This window comes from Choloepus didactylus, chromosome 12 (assembly GCF_015220235.1).
Source record: "Choloepus didactylus isolate mChoDid1 chromosome 12, mChoDid1.pri, whole genome shotgun sequence".
NCBI classification, from domain to species: domain Eukaryota; kingdom Metazoa; phylum Chordata; class Mammalia; order Pilosa; family Megalonychidae; genus Choloepus; species Choloepus didactylus.
Window position 1 is genome coordinate 82169328 of NC_051318.1, and position 19808 is coordinate 82189135.

The window sequence follows — 19808 nt, forward strand, 5'->3', positions numbered from 1 at the left end:
TACTACAATGTTTTTCTCTGTTTTCTGCACTGAGAAGCTAAAACTGAAAACCCTTTATACAGAAATGCTTGTTCTTATTTGGAAGTCATACACACACACACACGCACACACACACACACAATTTTACATTTTTTAAGTGACTAATACAGATTTTTAAAATGGGAATTGGAGCCAATGAGTAATAGCTGGATCGACGTGCTGTCTTAATGTACTGAATTTCAACTGTGCCAACTTGCTCAGTTTTCAGCCCAGATCAAAAAGACAGAGTAAATCAGATAGAGCTGGCTCTGAGAGTCACAATAAAGCATAAGAATTCTTGTAAATCTTTTGTCTGATAGCTATACTCAAGAGTCTTCTATCTGCACTAATAATTTTTAAAAAATTCAACCAAGCCTTGACCTTTTGCTCAGAGAAAAAAAAAGTCCATTAGTTGAATGATTGATTTTTGTGCTTAAATTCTTTTTTTCTCCACATCATTTTTTTTTCCTTTCTGTGTTCCTTTTTAGTGTTTTTTATGCAACTCTGAGTATTTAGTCGCCATTGATACTTAAAAGAGAAAGGAAAGTAAAAGGCAAGGACAAAATTATAAACTCTTGTTGAATTGTTGGCTTTCATTCCAGTCCATCTTCTGAATTGGAAATAATGCTGCTTTTCTGGGAATTGAGGGGGGAGATTTCATTGCATTTCATATCACTATTTTATAACATGCTTGCATCAGCCTAAGGAAACACAAATTGAAGCACAAGAAAGTTTTGGAGCACTGTATGGAAAAATCCACATCCAACACTGGTTTAACTTTGAGTGGGTCCAGTTTAAATTGTGGGCAAGATGGTCATATGTAATGGAGATGAGATTGGGAAGGCCTGACATCTCTTTATTTATGTATTCTCCCAGTGTAATGCTAGCCACCTCCCATTTTTATTATACCAATTTAATGCCAGCCATTTCCTGTTTTCATTAGGCCATCGTAATGCTACCTCCTGCTGTTCTCATTAGTGCAGTACTGTGTAATGGCAGCCACCTCATGCTTTCATTTTACTAGAGCTGTATGGTGCCAGCTGCCACTTGTTTAACTTTACTGAGAAGCATTTGACCGTGGGTTACATACTTTCTATGAGCTAACCACAAACAAGGTAAAGGCCTCAAGGGTTTTGGTGACATGTGGTGCTTAAGTGACTTACTGGCTATCAATGAAAGGAATATGGTTTATTTTACTGGCTGGGAAACAACAACAAACTAAGCAAATCCTTGAACTAGTCTGTTGTTACTGTTGTTCTTTTGCTGTGTTTTGTTTTTAGAATAATTTGCCTGACAAAACACCTTCCAAAAGATTTTGAAGTTAAGCATTGTGGTTAAGTGTGGGTGGATTTGTATTGCTGAGAAGAGACCATTTGTAATATTAGACAACATTCACTGAGAACTTAACCACGTGTCCAAAATCATTCCAAGTTTTTCATGTGTTCTTTCATTTATTCTTTACAGCCACCTTAGGAGTTAGTTACTCTTATCATTTGCATTTTACAGAGTAAGAAATTGAAGTACACTCTAGTTATATAATGTAGGGACTGACAAATTTCTTCTGTAAAGGGGCTTTTTTGGGCCACACAGGTTTTGTCCTAACTACTCAATTCTACCCTTGTCTTAGAAAACAGCCATAGACAATAGGTAAATGAAGGAGTATGGCTGGGTTCCAATGAATCTCTATTTACAATAACAGATTGCCCACAACCCATAGTTTGACCCTTCTGATACAGCATCGTGAAGCTAGAGATAGGTGAGCAGGAGCTGTGATTTGAACTAGGTGGCTTAACTGCAGAGCCCATGAATTTAGCTACCATGCTCTACTTCCTCTCTATAACTCTTTATCAGGAAATACCTTCTAATTCCATTCACTTGGGGACCCTTATTATGCAATGATGAAAGTTTTCTTGCAGAATAATGACTTTGCTGAATTTTATGCTTTTTACATTTTTTTTCTGTATTGTTTTTTATATTTCATAGTTTTGTCCCTAACACTTTCAATTATGAAGCATCTAATAATTCTTTTGAATAATAGACAACATAAATTTGAGGGTTATTATGGAAAAGCCAAGAAATCTTTGCGTAGGAAATTAAAAAAAAGCTTAAAAATATATATTTGTCCTAATGTTTTCTTTTCTTTATGGAATAACATTTTCTAAAAATCCAGCATTTTGTCACCCTCAGATTGCCGTATTATTAATTTTACCAAATGGAGTAATTGGCAGATGTGTATAAATTTGTTGAAATGATTAAAAGCTGTTGAGAATCGTAACCTGTCAGTGTTCCCTGGGAAAGAAAGTCCCATCCATCTGTTTGGGGACTCTCTAAATGATTGTAATGAGTCACCTTTAAAATGGCAGCTGTCACCCTAGGATTTGAACCTTGAAGCAAGGAAAAAAATGTATAATGATGCTTGTGCTTCAGCAACAAGGGAAAGAGCTTCCCCAAATTTCACGCTCTTGATCACAGAACGAGGTGATCTGTAGTTTGAACCCATCTATTTGAAGCCAATAAAAGTCAGGTAGGCAAGAATGATGGTAAAGCTCAGGAGACATTCCAAGTCTGCATGCAACTTTTCACTTGTCTTAAACATTTCTCAAGATACATACACCCTCACAATGAACTTAGTTTGGCTCAGTGTCACCAATGGAAGTTACCTGCGCTGAACTCTAGCAGTAAGGAGAAAGAAAGGAATGAAACGGAAAGCAGGATGCAAAGCAGGGGAATTTTCCACGCGCCCTCTCTCTGCTGCCGTGTTCAATGCTGCCAAGTAGGGTGAGTGCTGGGTGAGATGTTGTTAATATTCCTTCTCTTCTTCCACTGTTTTTATTTCCTCTCTTTGTTTTGGTGTTCTGCCTAAAATAGAGCAGGTGGCGTCATAATGGTTGCTATGAAATAAAATGCAAATTCCCCTATGCAAAACGACCACAGGGAAGTAAATAAACTTGAACAGTAGTGGTATATCAGCAATTACATTGCTTTTTTTTCAATATTGGAAGATGCCAGCATAAATGAAACCAACAAGGTTATGTATGTACTGGGGAGGTTACTGAGTCTTCACTGGAACAAGCAACCCCAAGGCAGAGGCTGGGGTTTTCCAAGTTCAGTGTACTCTTCTGCCTCTTGAGTACTTTTCAACGTGTTCTCGTTCTTTTGGTAATACTGATAATCACTACAGAGTATAGTAACCTTACTTTTAACACACTAAGTGCATATTTAGCCAAATTACACCAAATAAAATCTCAAATGTAGATTGGCTATGGTAATTACTATTTGTATTAATTAGCCTGTCAATGTGCAGACTTTCAGCTTTGCCACTGGAGTCACTGTCACCCTTTCAGCACATTACCATTATTATTTTAAAACCAGAGTCATTTCAAGTTCAAATTCATAAAATGTGCATTGGAACCACCCACCTTGCATTACAGATGGGTAAAACAGAATATGTGTCAGGAGAAATAAAATTTTTAAGAAACTGTTTGCACTCACCTTCCCCTCACCTCATTTAGAAAGGCAATCTGACATCTTTTGGCATCCCATAAAACACTTTGAAAGCGCTAAAAACATGTGTGGTTGGAAGATGCCTAAGGGATCAATAGAGACATTCATTCCACAGCATTCAGGCAGGTTTAGCTGCTGCCTGAACCTTTCATTCCTGGATCTGTCACATCTGCACGACTTCACCTTCCCAACGTCATAGTGGAGACAGATTGCACCCACACGTGGAGACCAAGGGTCATATCAGGCCAGAGCATTAGTTGACTAGACCCTGGAGACAGCTCCAGAGGCAGATTCTTTTTCTCTCTTATGTCTGAGAAATCTGTTACCCCTCCCTTTCTGAGGTCATCTGCTTGAGACTCCATCAGAAATCCCAAGCATCTCGCTTCCTTTAGTCCATGGAGACTCTTCTAATATATGTTATTGGTTTTGACTAAGGCCTAAGATAATACCCTCGGCTGCAGGAAGACGCTGCCCCTGACAATTTCCAGAGCAGAATATACCCACAGGAGTTGGGGATAAGTCCTTAATGCTAAGCAGTTTAGAAAAATTGCCAGGAATCCTTTCTAAACTCTGGAAGATCACATGCCAATGCATTTACTGTTCAATAGCTGTTATTCAAAACAGTGTTCATGACTCTTCTCTTCTTCACTACATCCTTTTAACTTATATCCTTTTCCTTTCTCTCTAAGACAAGGTTCCTCAACCTCAGCATGATTGGCAATGTGCATTGCTAAAATCTCGTTATGCTGGCTGTCCTGTACAACATAGTATGTTTTGGCAGCCTCCCTTCCCCCCACCATGACTACTAAAATTGTCTCAAAATAATTCCAAAGTCCTTGTGAGGCAAACTGACCCCAGCTGAGAACCACTGATCTAAGGTCATTATGCCCTATTATGGTGCTTAAAAAATCAGTAACTAACTATAAACCCCTGCACTGATATTCATAGATTATTATGGAAGCATTATGATAGAACACCTATATCAGCCCGGAGCCTGGAAAGTGTTGGGACAGTGGATACAGACAATCCACTTTTAGGAATGGAATTATTATGCCTAACAGAATTCACATAGCAGATTCCAGGAGATACATAAAGTATCTGGGAATTTCAAAAAGTCAGTTTTTCAGGGAGGAAAATCACCCACGCCCTTGATCTTTGCCTTTCACTTCTGTCTCTCTTTGCCTCCCAAAACTTCAAACATGAGTACAGATTTCAAAGGAAGAATTATTTCTGGGAAGTTGGAAACATACACATAAATACTCTGCTGAGGGCTCGAAGCTGAGAATTGCAAGATTCAGCAAAGTTGGCATTACCTCTAGATACTTGGACTCAGCCCAAGAACAAGGTGCTATTAGGCAGCGTCTTAAAAAGAATGGATCACCAGGCAGCAGCAAGCTGTCCTAGTGTTATTTTCCTGAATTCACATTCAGCTTGGCAAGCCTTCAGCAGAGTACTCCAAGCTTGTGAGCCTAATTCAGGTATCCTCAACTCTCTCTTTCCTTGGAAAAGACATTCTTATGATATCTCCTAAGGCTGGTATTTGGTACAATTCCCAACTTGACCTAACCCACCTTCCCAACTCTTTCTAACTTTTGAATCAGAAAACATCCTGACTTCATTTAAATGTCTTTGCACATGCTGCCTTTTCTTCCAGAATGCATTTCCTGTACATTTCTGCTGCCAAAAGCCCGTCCCACCTAAAATGATCCATTCAATTGCTGCCTTCTCCAAGCGGCTGTTACTGATTCCCTCCCCCACTCCTCATTTCCTCAATTGAACGCATTCATGCTCTCTTGTTTAATTTGCCTACTGCAACTTGCAATTCTTTATTAGTAACAATCAAAAATTGTATTTGGGTAAATATCTTCATTTTCCACTGTATTTTAAATTCTATAGGACAGAGACTGCATGTTGTTAATATCTGCCTGCCCCATTGTTTCGAAAAGCACAATAGATGCTCTATAAGTCGGTGTTGAATTGAATTGGGATGTCACATTCTCAGGAAGGAGTGGCATCAGAGAAGCCACATTTGACCCACTCATTTATTTACTCTCTTCCTCTAGATTATGAACAAAGCATAAATTTTAGTAGTTGTCTGAAATGAAAGAAATGAAGTGTGTTTAATAGTTATATTTTAGAAAGAAATGCCGATGAAGAAATCATAAGCATATAATCTCAGAGGGTGGGGTCTTTTCTTGCCTTCATTTTACATGATGGCATCTTACATCGAGGAAATAATATATAGGAATTGGTGGTAACATAGTAAGATGATTCACTTTCTATCATATTTTTTCAACCTTTTAATGAAATAGGTCGGCATTCCTGCATAAAAATTTTATCTGATTCCTCATCCTAGTGTATTTATCACTTTGTATACCTCCTGATCCATTTTATTAAGCATTTTTCTGATTCTAACACTCCATGTAGGTTACATCTAAAAATATTGTTGGTTTTCCTAGAGATTAATCAAAGCACTTTGGAAAATTGCCACATGATGTAATTATTGGGTAAGTAATCTTTACCACCATTAGTTCATGATCTATAAACATGCATATTTATGGGGGCTATTACGATGGAGAAATTGATAAATGAGAAAGGCCATGTAATACTGAGTTGCTATTGAGAGAAAAAAATGAAATGAAGATAAGATAATGAGATGAAGATAAGAACGTAGTCACAGGGAAGACAGATAAAACCTTACAAATATTTAATTAATACTGCGAAAGAGACAGAAATCTGCCTTTAAAAGGAAAAGAATAAAATGAAAGTTCAAAAATATTATCTCAAGGCAAATTATTAGATTGAAGACAGTCTTTCAACTGCAGTGATAAGGGAGAATAATATCAAAATAGGATTTACTGCTGCTGAGTTAGTTAGCAGATCAGTAAAAAAGAATGACTATCACATCTTATCTGTTTAAATTTAGATTTCCAAAACATACAATAACTAATTATTTTAAAGGAATATTAAAATTTATTTCTGGACCTCTGGAGGATAAGGATGGGTTTTCTGTAAGTAATATGCAGAGATATTAAACAATGTCTTAATAAGTTATATTCAGGCAGAGTCAAACAAACTTCACTTTTGATTAAGTACCTTGAAAATGACATTGATAGCAATTGCCATCTCTTCATCTGATCAGAGAAACCCAATGGTATAATGTTTTATCCAATATCGATGAGGCAAGTTGAAAAGTAAAAGTTACTCATCCCTTAGCCATATTGCTGCTGCTTAAATTCCACTCTCTCTTTTCTGTTTTTGCCACTGGCTTTTGAAAATTTTAAGGCTCTTGTACCTTTACATGTGTATATAAATCCCTATGTATGCATGTAACATTTTAACATAAACTGGAGTTTATGAAATCATTTCCAGGATACCTATTTGTAAACCTATTAGTGTAGTATATGAAAAAATTCATGATATAAAGGAATTCAATAAAGGCAACATGATTGCTTCCAGATAACAATATATCAAGTTCACCGAAAAACTTTAATGTCCCATAATACCATACCACCAATATCACAAAAGTTTTTTTATAGATAGCAGTCAAAAATTGAGGTTGAGCTTAAGATAGACACAGTTCTTATGATGCCTTTTCATTTTCTTGCAGTCTACAATGAGTACTGCTTTCCGCCTTTCAAATTATTTGAAACCAAGTTATAAGCAATTAACATAAAGACAATCTAAAGTATATGACGTGACTGCCAATTTAAATAGGGAATGATTTTTTCATTTTTTTTTTTTTGCAAGTCTTAGATTTAAGATTCTAGAAAGGCAATATACTAGAGATGGCAAGATTGCCGAATTTTCAAAATTAGTAACAAGCACAGAATTTGAACTTTTAGTTCAAGTCTGGGCTTAGGGCTTCTTAGCTAGTTGACCTTGAGTAAGTCCAGTTGTCTCTCTGAGCTTCACAATGCTTAAATTTGTAATGTCTTGCACATTTGTGAAAGTGTTCTGTGAATTGAAAAGTTCTCTGCAGGCAGAATTTATCAGTTGGTCCAGAATGACAGTGTAAATCCTTAGGGAAGTATGCACAATTTTCATGTAAGAGGCACTGAATGACAATTTTTAAAACAAAACATAATTATAATCTACATAAGGTGAACAAAAAGAGTGCTAATAGTTGGTTCTGTTTTTTTCCCCAATATTTGAAAAAATATTATAATTTGACTGAGTTATTTGACTCAGAAGCTAGAGTTTCTAAATATAATCAAAATTTATTTTACTTAAATTTTATAAATAGCTTAACGTAGATTATAAAGGGGAGTAGGTGGCAAACAAATTGTTCCTTTAATAAATAAACAGTTTGTAAGACAAACAATAGGATATCTATCTTAAGCTAATCAGTGAAAAGTCAACTTGGATGATGCACAATTTTTAAAAATTCATAGAAATCTTCCCTTCCTTAATGAATCCTTGTAAATAAAATGCTTATTGCCATTTAAAACATTTTGACACAAACTAAATGAAATTTTGATATATCTTTCTGAAATATTAAACAGGAGAAAATTAAAAGAAGCTATCCCTCACTCTAAGAATACTGAGAACTTAATCCATATTGTAGAATGAGATATCCAGAATTGTTAGTGTCTAAAATGAACAGAAAATGATATATTTCCTTGGTGAACCATGTGCAACCATCTTCAAAGGCATGTAATAAAGAGCTTGAAGATGGTCCATTAACTTGCTGATCTATTTCTGTGTGTCATATTGATGCTATAGTGACCTTTAAGAATTCATTCTTTATATTTTACAAAGAACTATTCCCTATTATTGTCAAATAATTGTATCTTGTGGGCATACCTTCTTTAAAAAATCATAATTTGAATTCCTCTGAAATATGGAAGGATTTTGAAAACTATCTCTAATGCCTCCATATAAATCTGTCACAATAAATTTTATTTTGCAGATTGTGGTATACAATAGTTTGCTAAAATGTTCACTTTCCACCATAACTTCTAATTTGCTTACATAGAATTCACTCTGTGGCGAAATACTAAAATTCCTGATGACCCCCTTTGTGTTTCTACTTTTTCCTTGATTAGGTTAGAAGGAAATTTTTTCTCTATTATTATATTATTGATCAAGTCCAAAGAAGTAGCTAATAATTCTATTTGCTATCCTTGTTTTCTAGTTGCATAAATACCAAGGTATTCTTTATTTATTCCTTTTACTCTCCATTTTATTCTGTCATATTTTGTTCTCTAACAGGTGGATGCAGAAGACTTTTTTCCCACTTTTTCTTATTATTGGAATGAATAATAAAGGACATGTTTTGTTGAACAACAAAAAAAATCATAATTTGGCAGACTTTAATATTTCATTGACAGGCAGCGAGCCTGTAGCACATGTTCCAGTCATGACTTCCTTCTAATTGCGTTGTGGCCAGTTAGGGTTCTTCATTTGAATGGCTCAGGACACCTTAATACTGGTCAGGTGGTTCTCAAGTCAAAGGAGACCGTGGACAGGTGAGTCAATTACAATTAACAGCTTTGCTCTACTCTCATGCCTGAAAGCAGTGAATGGAATGGTCAGCAAATGCCTTTTGCTATTCTTAAAAGTGAAATTGAAATTATTTTCCTTATGAAAAGGTAAATGTCAAGGCAACACAAGGTAAATTCCTGTGTTATCATCCATCTTTTATGTTTTGAGTGGCACTTAGGCACCAGCGATTAATACTCTGAGGTCAGAATGCCATTGGTTTAGTTCTTCCTTGTGCCTTAGGAGCCCTGGATTGCACCTGACAGCTAAGTGGTGCTCAATGAGGAAAATCAAACAACTTAGCAAATAAGTAAGCAAAAGAATGAAAAAATAAGTCATTTAGTTTATTCCAATAAGTCTGTTCCATAAAGATTTTCTTAAATGAGGGAATGCAATGTTCCCTTTTCGATATATGTTGTGCTGTTAGAAGAAAAGTAAAGTTAAAAAAAAATTCTCAGCAGGAGAATAGTATGTTGGTTTGGCATTTAGGAGATGCCACACACCATTGAAAGGAGAGAGCAGAAATATGGGATGTGTGGAATAACTGACAAAAACTGCAAACAAACAAATCCAATTAATAAATGGTAATCTGCACTAGTACTTACCTATTTTTCTCTCCCACCAGACCCTGACCCAGGCATCCAACCGTCCTTGTTTACTGTTCACTCCTGGGGCATAAGTACCCAGGGCAAATGCACTGCAGGAATTCAACAGATGCTTGTTGAATGAGTAGAAAGAGAGGCTTAATATTTTTAAATGCCGTGATAAACAATGTGCTTACTCTAAAATGCCATTTATAAATACGTGCTCTCGCCAGTCATGTAAAATTATGAGTGGGCTTATACATTGACTTTTCTAAAGTCCTTTAGGATCTTGTGCCAAATTATCTTCAAACCAATTGTAAATATAAAAAGTCATGAGTAATTAGGTTTTGACCTCGTGGTAATTACTTGACTAGCCAACGTATCTAAGTTACCTGAAAGATTTTTAACTCATTCCTGGTGAAACGACAGTGACATTAATGTTAAACGATTTTTTTTTTTTAAATCTCATTCTTAATAGTAAAAGGATAACTAGCAAAAACAGAAATGAATACACAGATACACAGTTGCTTTCCAACATAATTATGATCACAGTCCCAGTGGTATGCACTGTGTAACACAACACTTCTGTGTGAATAAATTCAAGGGAAGGCAACACCACTATTAGTAATAGCTTTTTATTTGTAGTCCTCATTTTCCAGATAGGTCACATTAAACACAGCCATTAAACAATAGCGTTGAGATAAATCCATACAATGTATGCTGCTTTTGTTGTTGTTGCCTTTGTTCACCAATTGCTTGGTGCAGCTAAGAACCTTATGGAGTGATGGGCTGGTAAGTGGGAGTAGCCAACCTGCAAAACACCTGGAGCCAGGAAAGTCAGACTTGAGTCACGTCTCATTCAATTACCTTTCAGATCAACACATCTTGATAGCCAAAACTCTCATTTGAATTACTGCTCTGATAAATTCTGTCTGCTGTCAAAGAATAGAATTAGACAATAATGGGTGGGCATATGATATGCCAGACCTCAGTCTATTTGTTGACCTCAGCAACTTCTACTCCATTAGGCAACAAACAGCTTTTAATCTGGTTCTAATCAAGCATACTGCTCTATTGCTACATGACTTTTTATGGTGCCATTTTTTAGACTGAGCAGTGTCTAGATCCTTTAAAGGGAAGTCATGTTTTACAAGATCTCAGCTAATTTAGAAAAATATAAAACAAGTCAGTTTCTCAACCAGGAAGTCAATTAATTTATTGAGTAGTGAGACAATCTTTGTATGTTGTCTGCAATAAGGAAAAGTGCGTCAGATTAAGAAACAATATGAAAGCATTCTTTGAAACTGCATGATATGTCTCTTTAATGGACACTTTGGTTTAGGTATAACTAACACTGATTCTCACTACTTTAACTTTAATGGAAAGATTTTTCATCATTAACATTTGATGAAAAGATTATTTTGTTATTGGTTTTTAAAGAGTTCATCAGTAAACAATTCATAGGACATTGAGTTTCTGACTAAAATTTCCAAAAATTGATTCTTTTTTGTGTGCTTGACCTCACTTATTTGAGACAAGGTATTATTACATTAGTCATTTTGAATGTGTGGGTTTCTTTTTTGGGGGATGGCATTGGGTGAATGTGATTTAAGATGATTTTGTCATATTCTAAATAATGCTGAAACCCCCTCAGATCTCACTGTTTAATCATGCATCACCCACTAGGGCAAACTGCTCTCTAAAGGTGTGATTTTGGCATCTCATAAGGCTCTCTTGGAAGCCAAGCACTAGAGGTCTGTGATAACGGCAGTTGCCAGACAAACGAATAAAAGCAAGATTCCAACTCAACTATAAAGGCTTGGGGTAGTGACTCCTGAATTACCACCATCTTGTAAATAAATAATCACTACTAAATACAGATAATGTGTTAAACAGCTAATGCTAGGAAATCACTGGTGACAGAGAGCCTAAAGGTAAATTCCTCACACATTGGCACAACCAATTCTTAAAATCATATGTTTTTTTTTTTTAAATGTCTTCAGACACACGTAGTAAATTGAACAACTGGTTACTCAGCGTTAAGAATGTTTTAAAAATGAACCCTACTCTCTTAGTTGATTTCATTTACATACGCCTTAGACTTAACTAAGCGGCTGTGTAGTAAGAGAGAGAGGCAACACTTGGTAAGACTAAATGGAAATCAGTTTTCCATCAAATTTCAGCTATCAAACTAAACCAAACTGTAGTCTCCTGGCAAAAATAACATCATATAACAGAGACAAAACATTTCAAATACATAAATTGTCCAAAATATAGAGAGTCAATTAGGTTTCACATGTACAAGATCCCTTTTTTTCTAATTTAAACATGTATGAATAATAAAAAGCAAGAGTAGAGCTTTGGAAAGGCTGTTACTAGGAACCAAATACAGTTCTTAAGAGAATAAGGCTGATGGGAGTTGTCCACTCTTCTCTCAAAGCAGTTTTGCAAACGAAGTCCAGTCTAAAATCTTGATGGCATTTGACAGAACTATTTTCAGTCGAATTGTTTGAGGTTTGAAATGATAAATTTTAACTCAATTCAATGTTTGCTTTTGCTTTCGTTTTTGTTTTTAATATAAGGATTTTAATGACATTTTTATTGTTTTTACACTGGCTTGGTGGCCAGAAAAGAAGGCACAGAATTCTCCACCAGTTTGCAAATAATGCATTTTTCTGATCCAGTGCACAAACAGCCTTTATTTAACTCAGCACCACATTTTCTAAGGTATGGGCTTGAAACTGTTTGTCGTGAAGCTGTAAAATGCCAAAAAATTTTAAATGCTGAAGGAAAATGTCAATCAAGGCATTTTCCCATCTGCTGCTACTTCTGCATGTGCTAATTTTATTTTTCCCAATTCCTGAAATTTGAGGTTTCCTCGCCTCATATGGAAGTAAGTTCCTAACTTGCTAAATGTCACAAAAAAGGTGCAATCAAATGAAGGAAAGTAAGCTATATTGTTCTTGAAAGACAGCGATCAAAAGAGGCAGAAGAGCATTGAAAAAAAGAAAAAAACAATTTTGCTATGATCCAAATCTCTTGAAAAGCACTACACAAAGCAAATAACCAGGGCTGGTACTACACAATGTTAAAGCATTTTTCATGCTTTGGAAACAGAATGGAAACATACATCTTGAACCACTGAAGATACTTCTGAGAATCAAACAAGGGTGTGATATCTACATAGGCAGAATCTGTGTGTGTAATTGAAAAAAAATATGCGGAAGTTTCAGGTATTGGTATAAATGTAATTGTGATTTAGCATGACTTTAATAAAAGCTTCTACAAGGACTTGCACATAACCATGACTGATGGATGTAATTTTTGACCTTTCAGTTAGCTCCATCAGCTCACTCAAACACATTTTGAACAGATTATGTACTGTAGTACTTGGTAGACTATACATTAAACAAGAGACTTTGCTCTGAGGCACTGCTTCCCACACTCCATGGGGAAAAGGAAGCAGAAAAAAACAAAACTCATAGAGTTCGACAGCTACCGAAGGCAACACTTGCCATTTACAATATAAGCCCAAATATTTTTGCAACACAACTATATATTAATTTAATAAAATACACAATATAGCTCTTATACACTCAACAATTTGGCTCATATGCACTGAATCTGCAATAAATCAATAAAAATATGTCATTTGATGTAAACACATTGAATCTTCTTACATTTGCACATTTAAATGGTCATGTGATTTGTGTTTGTCTAAGACATTTTCACTTTCCTGAGCTATTTTAGTGTCCACAAATTAATAAAAATATTAATTATGTTAATTTTCTCTGAATATTACCATTCATTCTGTAACTACATCTCAGAATTTTTCTATGTCCAGTTTAAAACATATCCATCATTACTTATATCTTTGTTGGACACTAAAATGCTGAATAGGCATTTTAAATCTTGAAATTTTCTTCCCTCTTAATGAAGTGAATTAGCCTATGTGTGTGCAGGACAAAATGGACTATATCTCTTTACATTTAACTTTTATACGACATGAGGTGTCTTACAAATGACCCAGATTTTTTTTTTTTTTTCTTGGACTAATGACATGGAATGTTTTCAGTGTTTATATGTGTGGCAGGTAACTTTATACAGAAATGTTTACCACAGATATGTGTTAATGTTTGGTGTAGCTTGGACTACTGCAAGGTCTTTTTGGGACGTTCAGTAGAAGCCTGTGATGATGGCTAGAAACCCACCACAGATCATAAATTCTGACCCTGCTTTTGATTGGGGTTTATAGGTAAACAGTTAAGTCAGCATAAATCACGGAGGACAGTCTCAGAGTGATCACAAATACTTCAGTTCTCACACCGCATACCTTCCTAACAGATTGTCAAAAGGTAACTTGCCTCCTCATCCTCTTTTTCTTCTCTCCTCATTCTTCTCTTTTTCAATGTTTCCTTTCCTCTTTAAGCATCATTAACTCTGTCCTAATATAAGTTTGGTCAAAACAAAACCATTGTTATCGCTGAAAAAGAAACAGCAGTGAAAAGAACATACTTGTGGGCACTTCAGATGTTCACTAAAAGCCTTAAAGCAGCATTGGTCTTTCTTCATCCCAGTCAAACCGGTTGTCACCAGGAGGGATAATTTTTAAATCAACAGAAGAGACAAGAAAACGCCAATGCTTTGTTTGTTTGTTTGTTTGTTGTTCACTTTCTCACAGCCACAGGGTCATTTCCTCGGCAGTCCTGCAAAAGCTTATCAATTTCTCTCACGACTTCCTCCGCATCCACGGACTCTCTGCCCAGATCCCTGCTGGGGTGGTCCAGCTGCTCAAGAACAGCGCCCATCTCACTGGAATCCCGGCTGCCTCTGGAATGCACATCCGCAAAGACCCTGGCCATCTGGTCGGAGGCCATGAAGGAAGGGTCTCTTGGCTGCTTATTGGGCGACAGATATTGACTGTCAGTGGGCAAGTACTGGCTGCTTGCTTCGGCCAGGGCTCCTGGTTTTGCTTCACAACCATCCAGAGAGCCTTTGGTTGAGGTGCAAGGCTCAACACATGCCTTGGTTGGGCTGCTTGAGGCTGAGGGGACCTCCTGGAGGAGAGGGCTCAGGGCACGTTTGGCTTTTAAATAAGGTTTAACATTGGCAATGAGAATAGTGTGCTCTCGCTTGTCTTTTCCAAATGTACAAAAAGTCTTTTTCCCAGTGGGATTCACAGTTTCGTAAGTCTCAGTCTCCACATTAGCTTCAACTGTGGGTACAAAGAGATTTGTGCGGTAATCTGCGTTTTCAGCCTGATTGGCTGCAGGGAACTGGGGCATCCAACACCTGTCAGAATGACCAAGCACTCGGCATTCATCTGTGCAATTAACACACTCTTCTTGTTCTGCAGAAACAAAAGAGAAAACAGCAAATCCAATCATTAGGGTGGCCTTTCAAATTTCTACAGAGGCTGTGATCAGCTCTCAGTGGGTTTGCTTGACCTCTGGTCTCTTAATTAAAAAGGAAAAGAAAACAATAATTAAAACATTTCAGGATGGTTGCATAAACCTGCTGGTTGAGACAATGGTTTTATTTAGGTCTATTCTCTAGATATTGACAAATTCCCATAGCCCCGGAAGAAGCAAAAACTGGCCATTGGAGAATCACTCTCAGCAGAATACAGCATCACTGCAAACTAATCTCCTGGGGATATTGGTCAGCTTTTGTTCTGTAGATCCATCCTAAAAACAGTGAACTTCAAAAAGGATTGTCAGGATTAATTTCCGAATGAAATAACAAGGCAAAAACTAGATTGTAAACTTTGCTAACAATTCCTAAGCTGCTTTTTCCCTGCCATGTTTTGTCCCTATTTTGCTTGTAATTGTTATTTTTGGAGACAATCATGAAATAAAAGGGTTCCTTAAAAAGCCCGGTTTTCCTGCTGCAAATAGCAAATGGAATTTTCTATCAGAAGGTATTATGAAGAAGCTTGTCAAAAACTGCACATTCCTATTTTATTAGATACGCGCATGGATCATGTAATCAGTTTTCTTCACTTGTGCTTTTTGTTTTGGGTGTAAGTAGGTGAAAATAGATTTATGCAACAGATATAGTTCAGAATGAATGTCAAATCATGATTTCCTATTTGAAATGATAATGCTTTCTGTGAGAATTTCTACGTCTCTACTTTGCCAATAGGCATATAGAGAATCTAAATAAAACATTCCTTAATGATCCCTATTTCAAAATGCTGAACAAGGAAATGTGAGAGAAAATTCCTTCATTATGACAACAGCTGCATACTCCTATCGACCCCAAATTTTTAAACCATAACTTTGAACTACATCTCTTTCCAGTTGTCCTTTTATCCACAAATGGTTGTTCCCTCTTATGTGTAATGATCCTTTAGATACCAAGAGATTTTTTTCTTCAGGAGAGGATATTTACAATTTACTTCTAGGTGATGGGAATAGGATTCCCCATGCATTCGGAACTCTTGGGATTGCTTTTTAATTGATGCTAAATTATCCCTACAAATGTATAGTGTCTTGTGCAGGGAAAAAAAGTATACATGAAAGATGCTTAAATAGAAAACAGCAAATTTAATAGCATTGCTAAATGTAAACAGTCACCTTTCACAGCCATATATGAAATCTGGATTTATTTTTAGAACACATAAATATTTCCTTATTCAAAACCCCACAACTTGTTTTAGCTCAAAAGGTTTTAAGATAAAATAATTTCCTATGAAACTATAGTTCTTTTTTAAAAAAGGAATCAACATGGTGTTTTGGCAGAACAAAAAGACTGTGGGATTTCATAGCATGTATCATTCACACTTGTGAAATGTTAAAGTATTTAGATAGCTTGCCTCACTTTTAATTTTGTCATGCTTTAAAAAATATATTTTCCTATGTGTAAATGAAATATGTTAAGTTTATTATGCAATCCATGCAAGCATGTTGAAATGCAGTCACAAATCAAACTATGCAATCCACAGATTCAAATACTATCTACAACTTACAAGGTTGTTAGACAAATGAATACAGAGAGCAGGAGTAGCAGAGAAACAAAGTATGCAAAATTTTCTAGGAAGCCTTCCTGTCTGGATTTGAGAAGTAGTGCTAAGATTTGTTTAAAATGCCAGAAAAGTCAGAAAAGTTTAATATCAGCTATCTATTTTTCTTACGTACCCTGAATGGGAATCATAAATATTATCTTCACCTGTATCTGTGAGGATAAGTGTTGGGGAAAAAGTAGTATTTACCATTTCTTTCACCCAATTTTATCTTTCAAAATCCAGTAGAAAACTTCACTATATATTTCACTTGGTAATATAATACTTTTGCATCTTTTAGAACTATGATTTTAAAAAAAATTCATTTACAACACAGTACACTGTCTTTGAAACATGCTAACATAGTTTTATATTCCAATATTGACTGACCTTCCAGCTATTTGGATAGCCTTCCACTGAAGTAATTCAATAATAATTTTATAAAAGAGAAAAACAGAGAATAATGCAAATATATGAGTGTAAATCAACCTTGAATTTGAAAACACCAACATAAAATGATCGTTTGCATTTCACTGCTGAAAATCTGCAGCTTTTTACCTGACTCCTTATGTCATATCCTAGGAAGCAAATTTTGAGTATTGATTATGGTACATGATAAGCTGTTCATCTTGTGATTAGACAATTTTTATGGTGGCAGTTCACAAACAGTGGAGAAAATTGAATGGATACTACTGTATGAGCAGCAGAAACTATGAGCACAAAGTGAACTATCACTGCCAAAGGTTGCCCCTTCTGTGGCTACAAAACACCCAATGTTATCTTCACCATCTAGGAATAGCTCTGCCTGGACACGGAAATGCATAGTTTATATTTTTTCCCTGTGTATTTAGATGGGAACAGGTGTGTGCAAATGACCCTGGAGGGCCTTACTCTTAGTCCAACTTCAAACATAACATGTACATGTCACCTAAAATTCTGGAAATCTGTTAAGGTCCCAAATAATAAATGCATTTGTGAATTCTACTTCAAGTAGATTTTCCCATTCTTCAATTAATCTGAGGATGTATATCATAGTAAAAATGTAAATGATGTTTCTATCACAAATTGTTCCAAATGCTCACGACAATGTTATGAAATAGGAACAAGTATTATCTCTATTTTGCAGAAGAGGAACTGAGGTACAAAGCAATTACATGACTTGCCTAAAGCCACAAAAATATTACCTGACCAAGCCAGTTTTGATCTGGGGCCATATACCCCACTATACCATACTAATTCTCTGACAGATAAATAGAAAGAACATGTATGGTGGTAATGCTTACAGTAGAATGTAGCATGCATTAACTTAAAAAAAAACCCTATTTATCAAATGCCTCCAGTATAGATTTGAACTTAACTCCTTTAGGGAATGAAAAGAATCAGAATATGATAGTAAAAGAAAACCCATTTTTCCCCCTCTTCTTCCCTTAACTTAAATTACCACCCATGATAATTTTATAAAATATTTTTGCCATGATTCTTTACCCCTCAACATACAGGAAGTCACAATCACAAATGATAAATCATTAGTGCTGCCAGGGCAAGAAAACATCAAATAATTCCATGTTGGTTATATGTCTGCAAATTTTTTTAAATAAAGTAACAAGATATTGTGCTTTGCTTTCCTTAGTGACCAACTTGACTATCCTCTTTTAAACCATCACAGATATTGCTCTTAGATGCCCATGGTGAGTATATTAAACAAATAAGAGAAACATGGCAACACCCTTGAATGAGTCAACTAACGAAGGGGAAAATAAGCTAAACTAATTATCACAGGAAGGATAATTCTCAAACTCCTGATCTTTGAAGGGATGCACTTCATACTACCTATGGGGCAAAAATTTAGAATTATGATGATAAATGAAAGAAAGCTGATTTGACATTTCTGCTTCTTCTCCATTTTACTTTCTTAAATGGAAATAGCTTGTTTTTTTCCTTTCTGCTTATAAAAGTAACAATTGTTGAGTGTCTAATTTTGTAAATGTATGATTCCCTGAAGTAGCAGGTGACAATCATATAACTTTAAATACTTGTTAAAATTAAGAATAATTTTCTATTCTCATAAAGCTGCACCTGACATTAAACAGGCCCCCTAAGTATTTAAACACAATAACCTTAATTAGTTCAATTTTTCATCTTAATTTATACATTTTTTAAAAGATGTGAAGTCACCCAGATAAATACAGCAGTTTCAGTTCAGTTATACCATAAACCATACACATATGAAACACATTCATATATATATTATTTATTTGTGTATGTATATCTATATCTATATGATACACTTATTCTATATTATAATATCTAAATATATAAAATTTCGGACATCTAAACTTTAGAGGTGATACAATTGAGCTTTCTCTAGGACATAGTCCAAAAACAATCAAATCTTAAAAGCAAACCCAATGCATTCCTGAAAATCACTTATCAATAACTGCCATAAGAGAAATACAGGTAAATCAATACTATACACAGGACAGTTCTATAGTAATATAAGGGACAGTATAAATGTATATATACATGTACACATTAATGTACATATACATATATAAATATTTTTAATTAGAAGCACTGATAAAATAAATTTTAATCTTCTCCTTTGCCCTAAAAACCTTAGGTGGGAAATCTATAACTTAAATCAACAACTTGACTAATTCTCATTTTAGAATACTATATAATTCATATTGATTTGACTACAAAGCTTCCTAAAATCTGCATATTCATATTGGCTGATATATCTGAAAGCTCCTTTTTTTAAATGTAAAATAAGCAGTTTATTAACTTAGTCTTGGGTATTAGCTAATTGTTTTGTGCCGAAATATATCTTAAAGGAACTATGTCATTGTGGAATTATTTTAAGTAATAACTACATCAGGAAAAAAAAATATTTAATAAAACAACAAATTGTCAGCTCTTAAATGATTGGATTTGAGCAATCTTCCACAAAGGTTACCATAATGTTAACATTTATAATGTGATTTTAATTGTGTAATGTAGCTATATGATTAGGAGTGCCTAGCCACTTCAATGATGGGTGTAAAGGGCCAGGAATTATCATGCATATAAGATTAAAATTTGAAGCCAAAATGCTTATTGAGCGGAGCAAGGATTAGCGAAGATTAAGTAGGTCTCTGTTGAAATTATTTTGAAAAAGTCAGGGGAAGTTCCTTGTGTGTCATGATTCTGCAGTGTTCACTGCAAAGGAAATATGT

The 19808-nt window shown here is 35.3% G+C and overlaps 1 protein-coding gene across 1 annotated transcript in view; it reads right to left on the reverse strand.

The window, feature by feature from the left end:
* Positions 1–10208: 10208 nt before the first annotated feature.
* PCDH17 (protocadherin 17) overlaps positions 10209–19808 on the reverse strand; it is a 101382-nt gene continuing 91782 nt past the window's right edge. Inside the window, exon 4 of the mRNA XM_037800244.1 lies at positions 10209–14940. Within this exon, the coding sequence (XP_037656172.1) occupies positions 14258–14940 (683 nt within the window). The 3' untranslated portion in view covers positions 10209–14257. The remainder of the gene's footprint in view (positions 14941–19808) is intronic.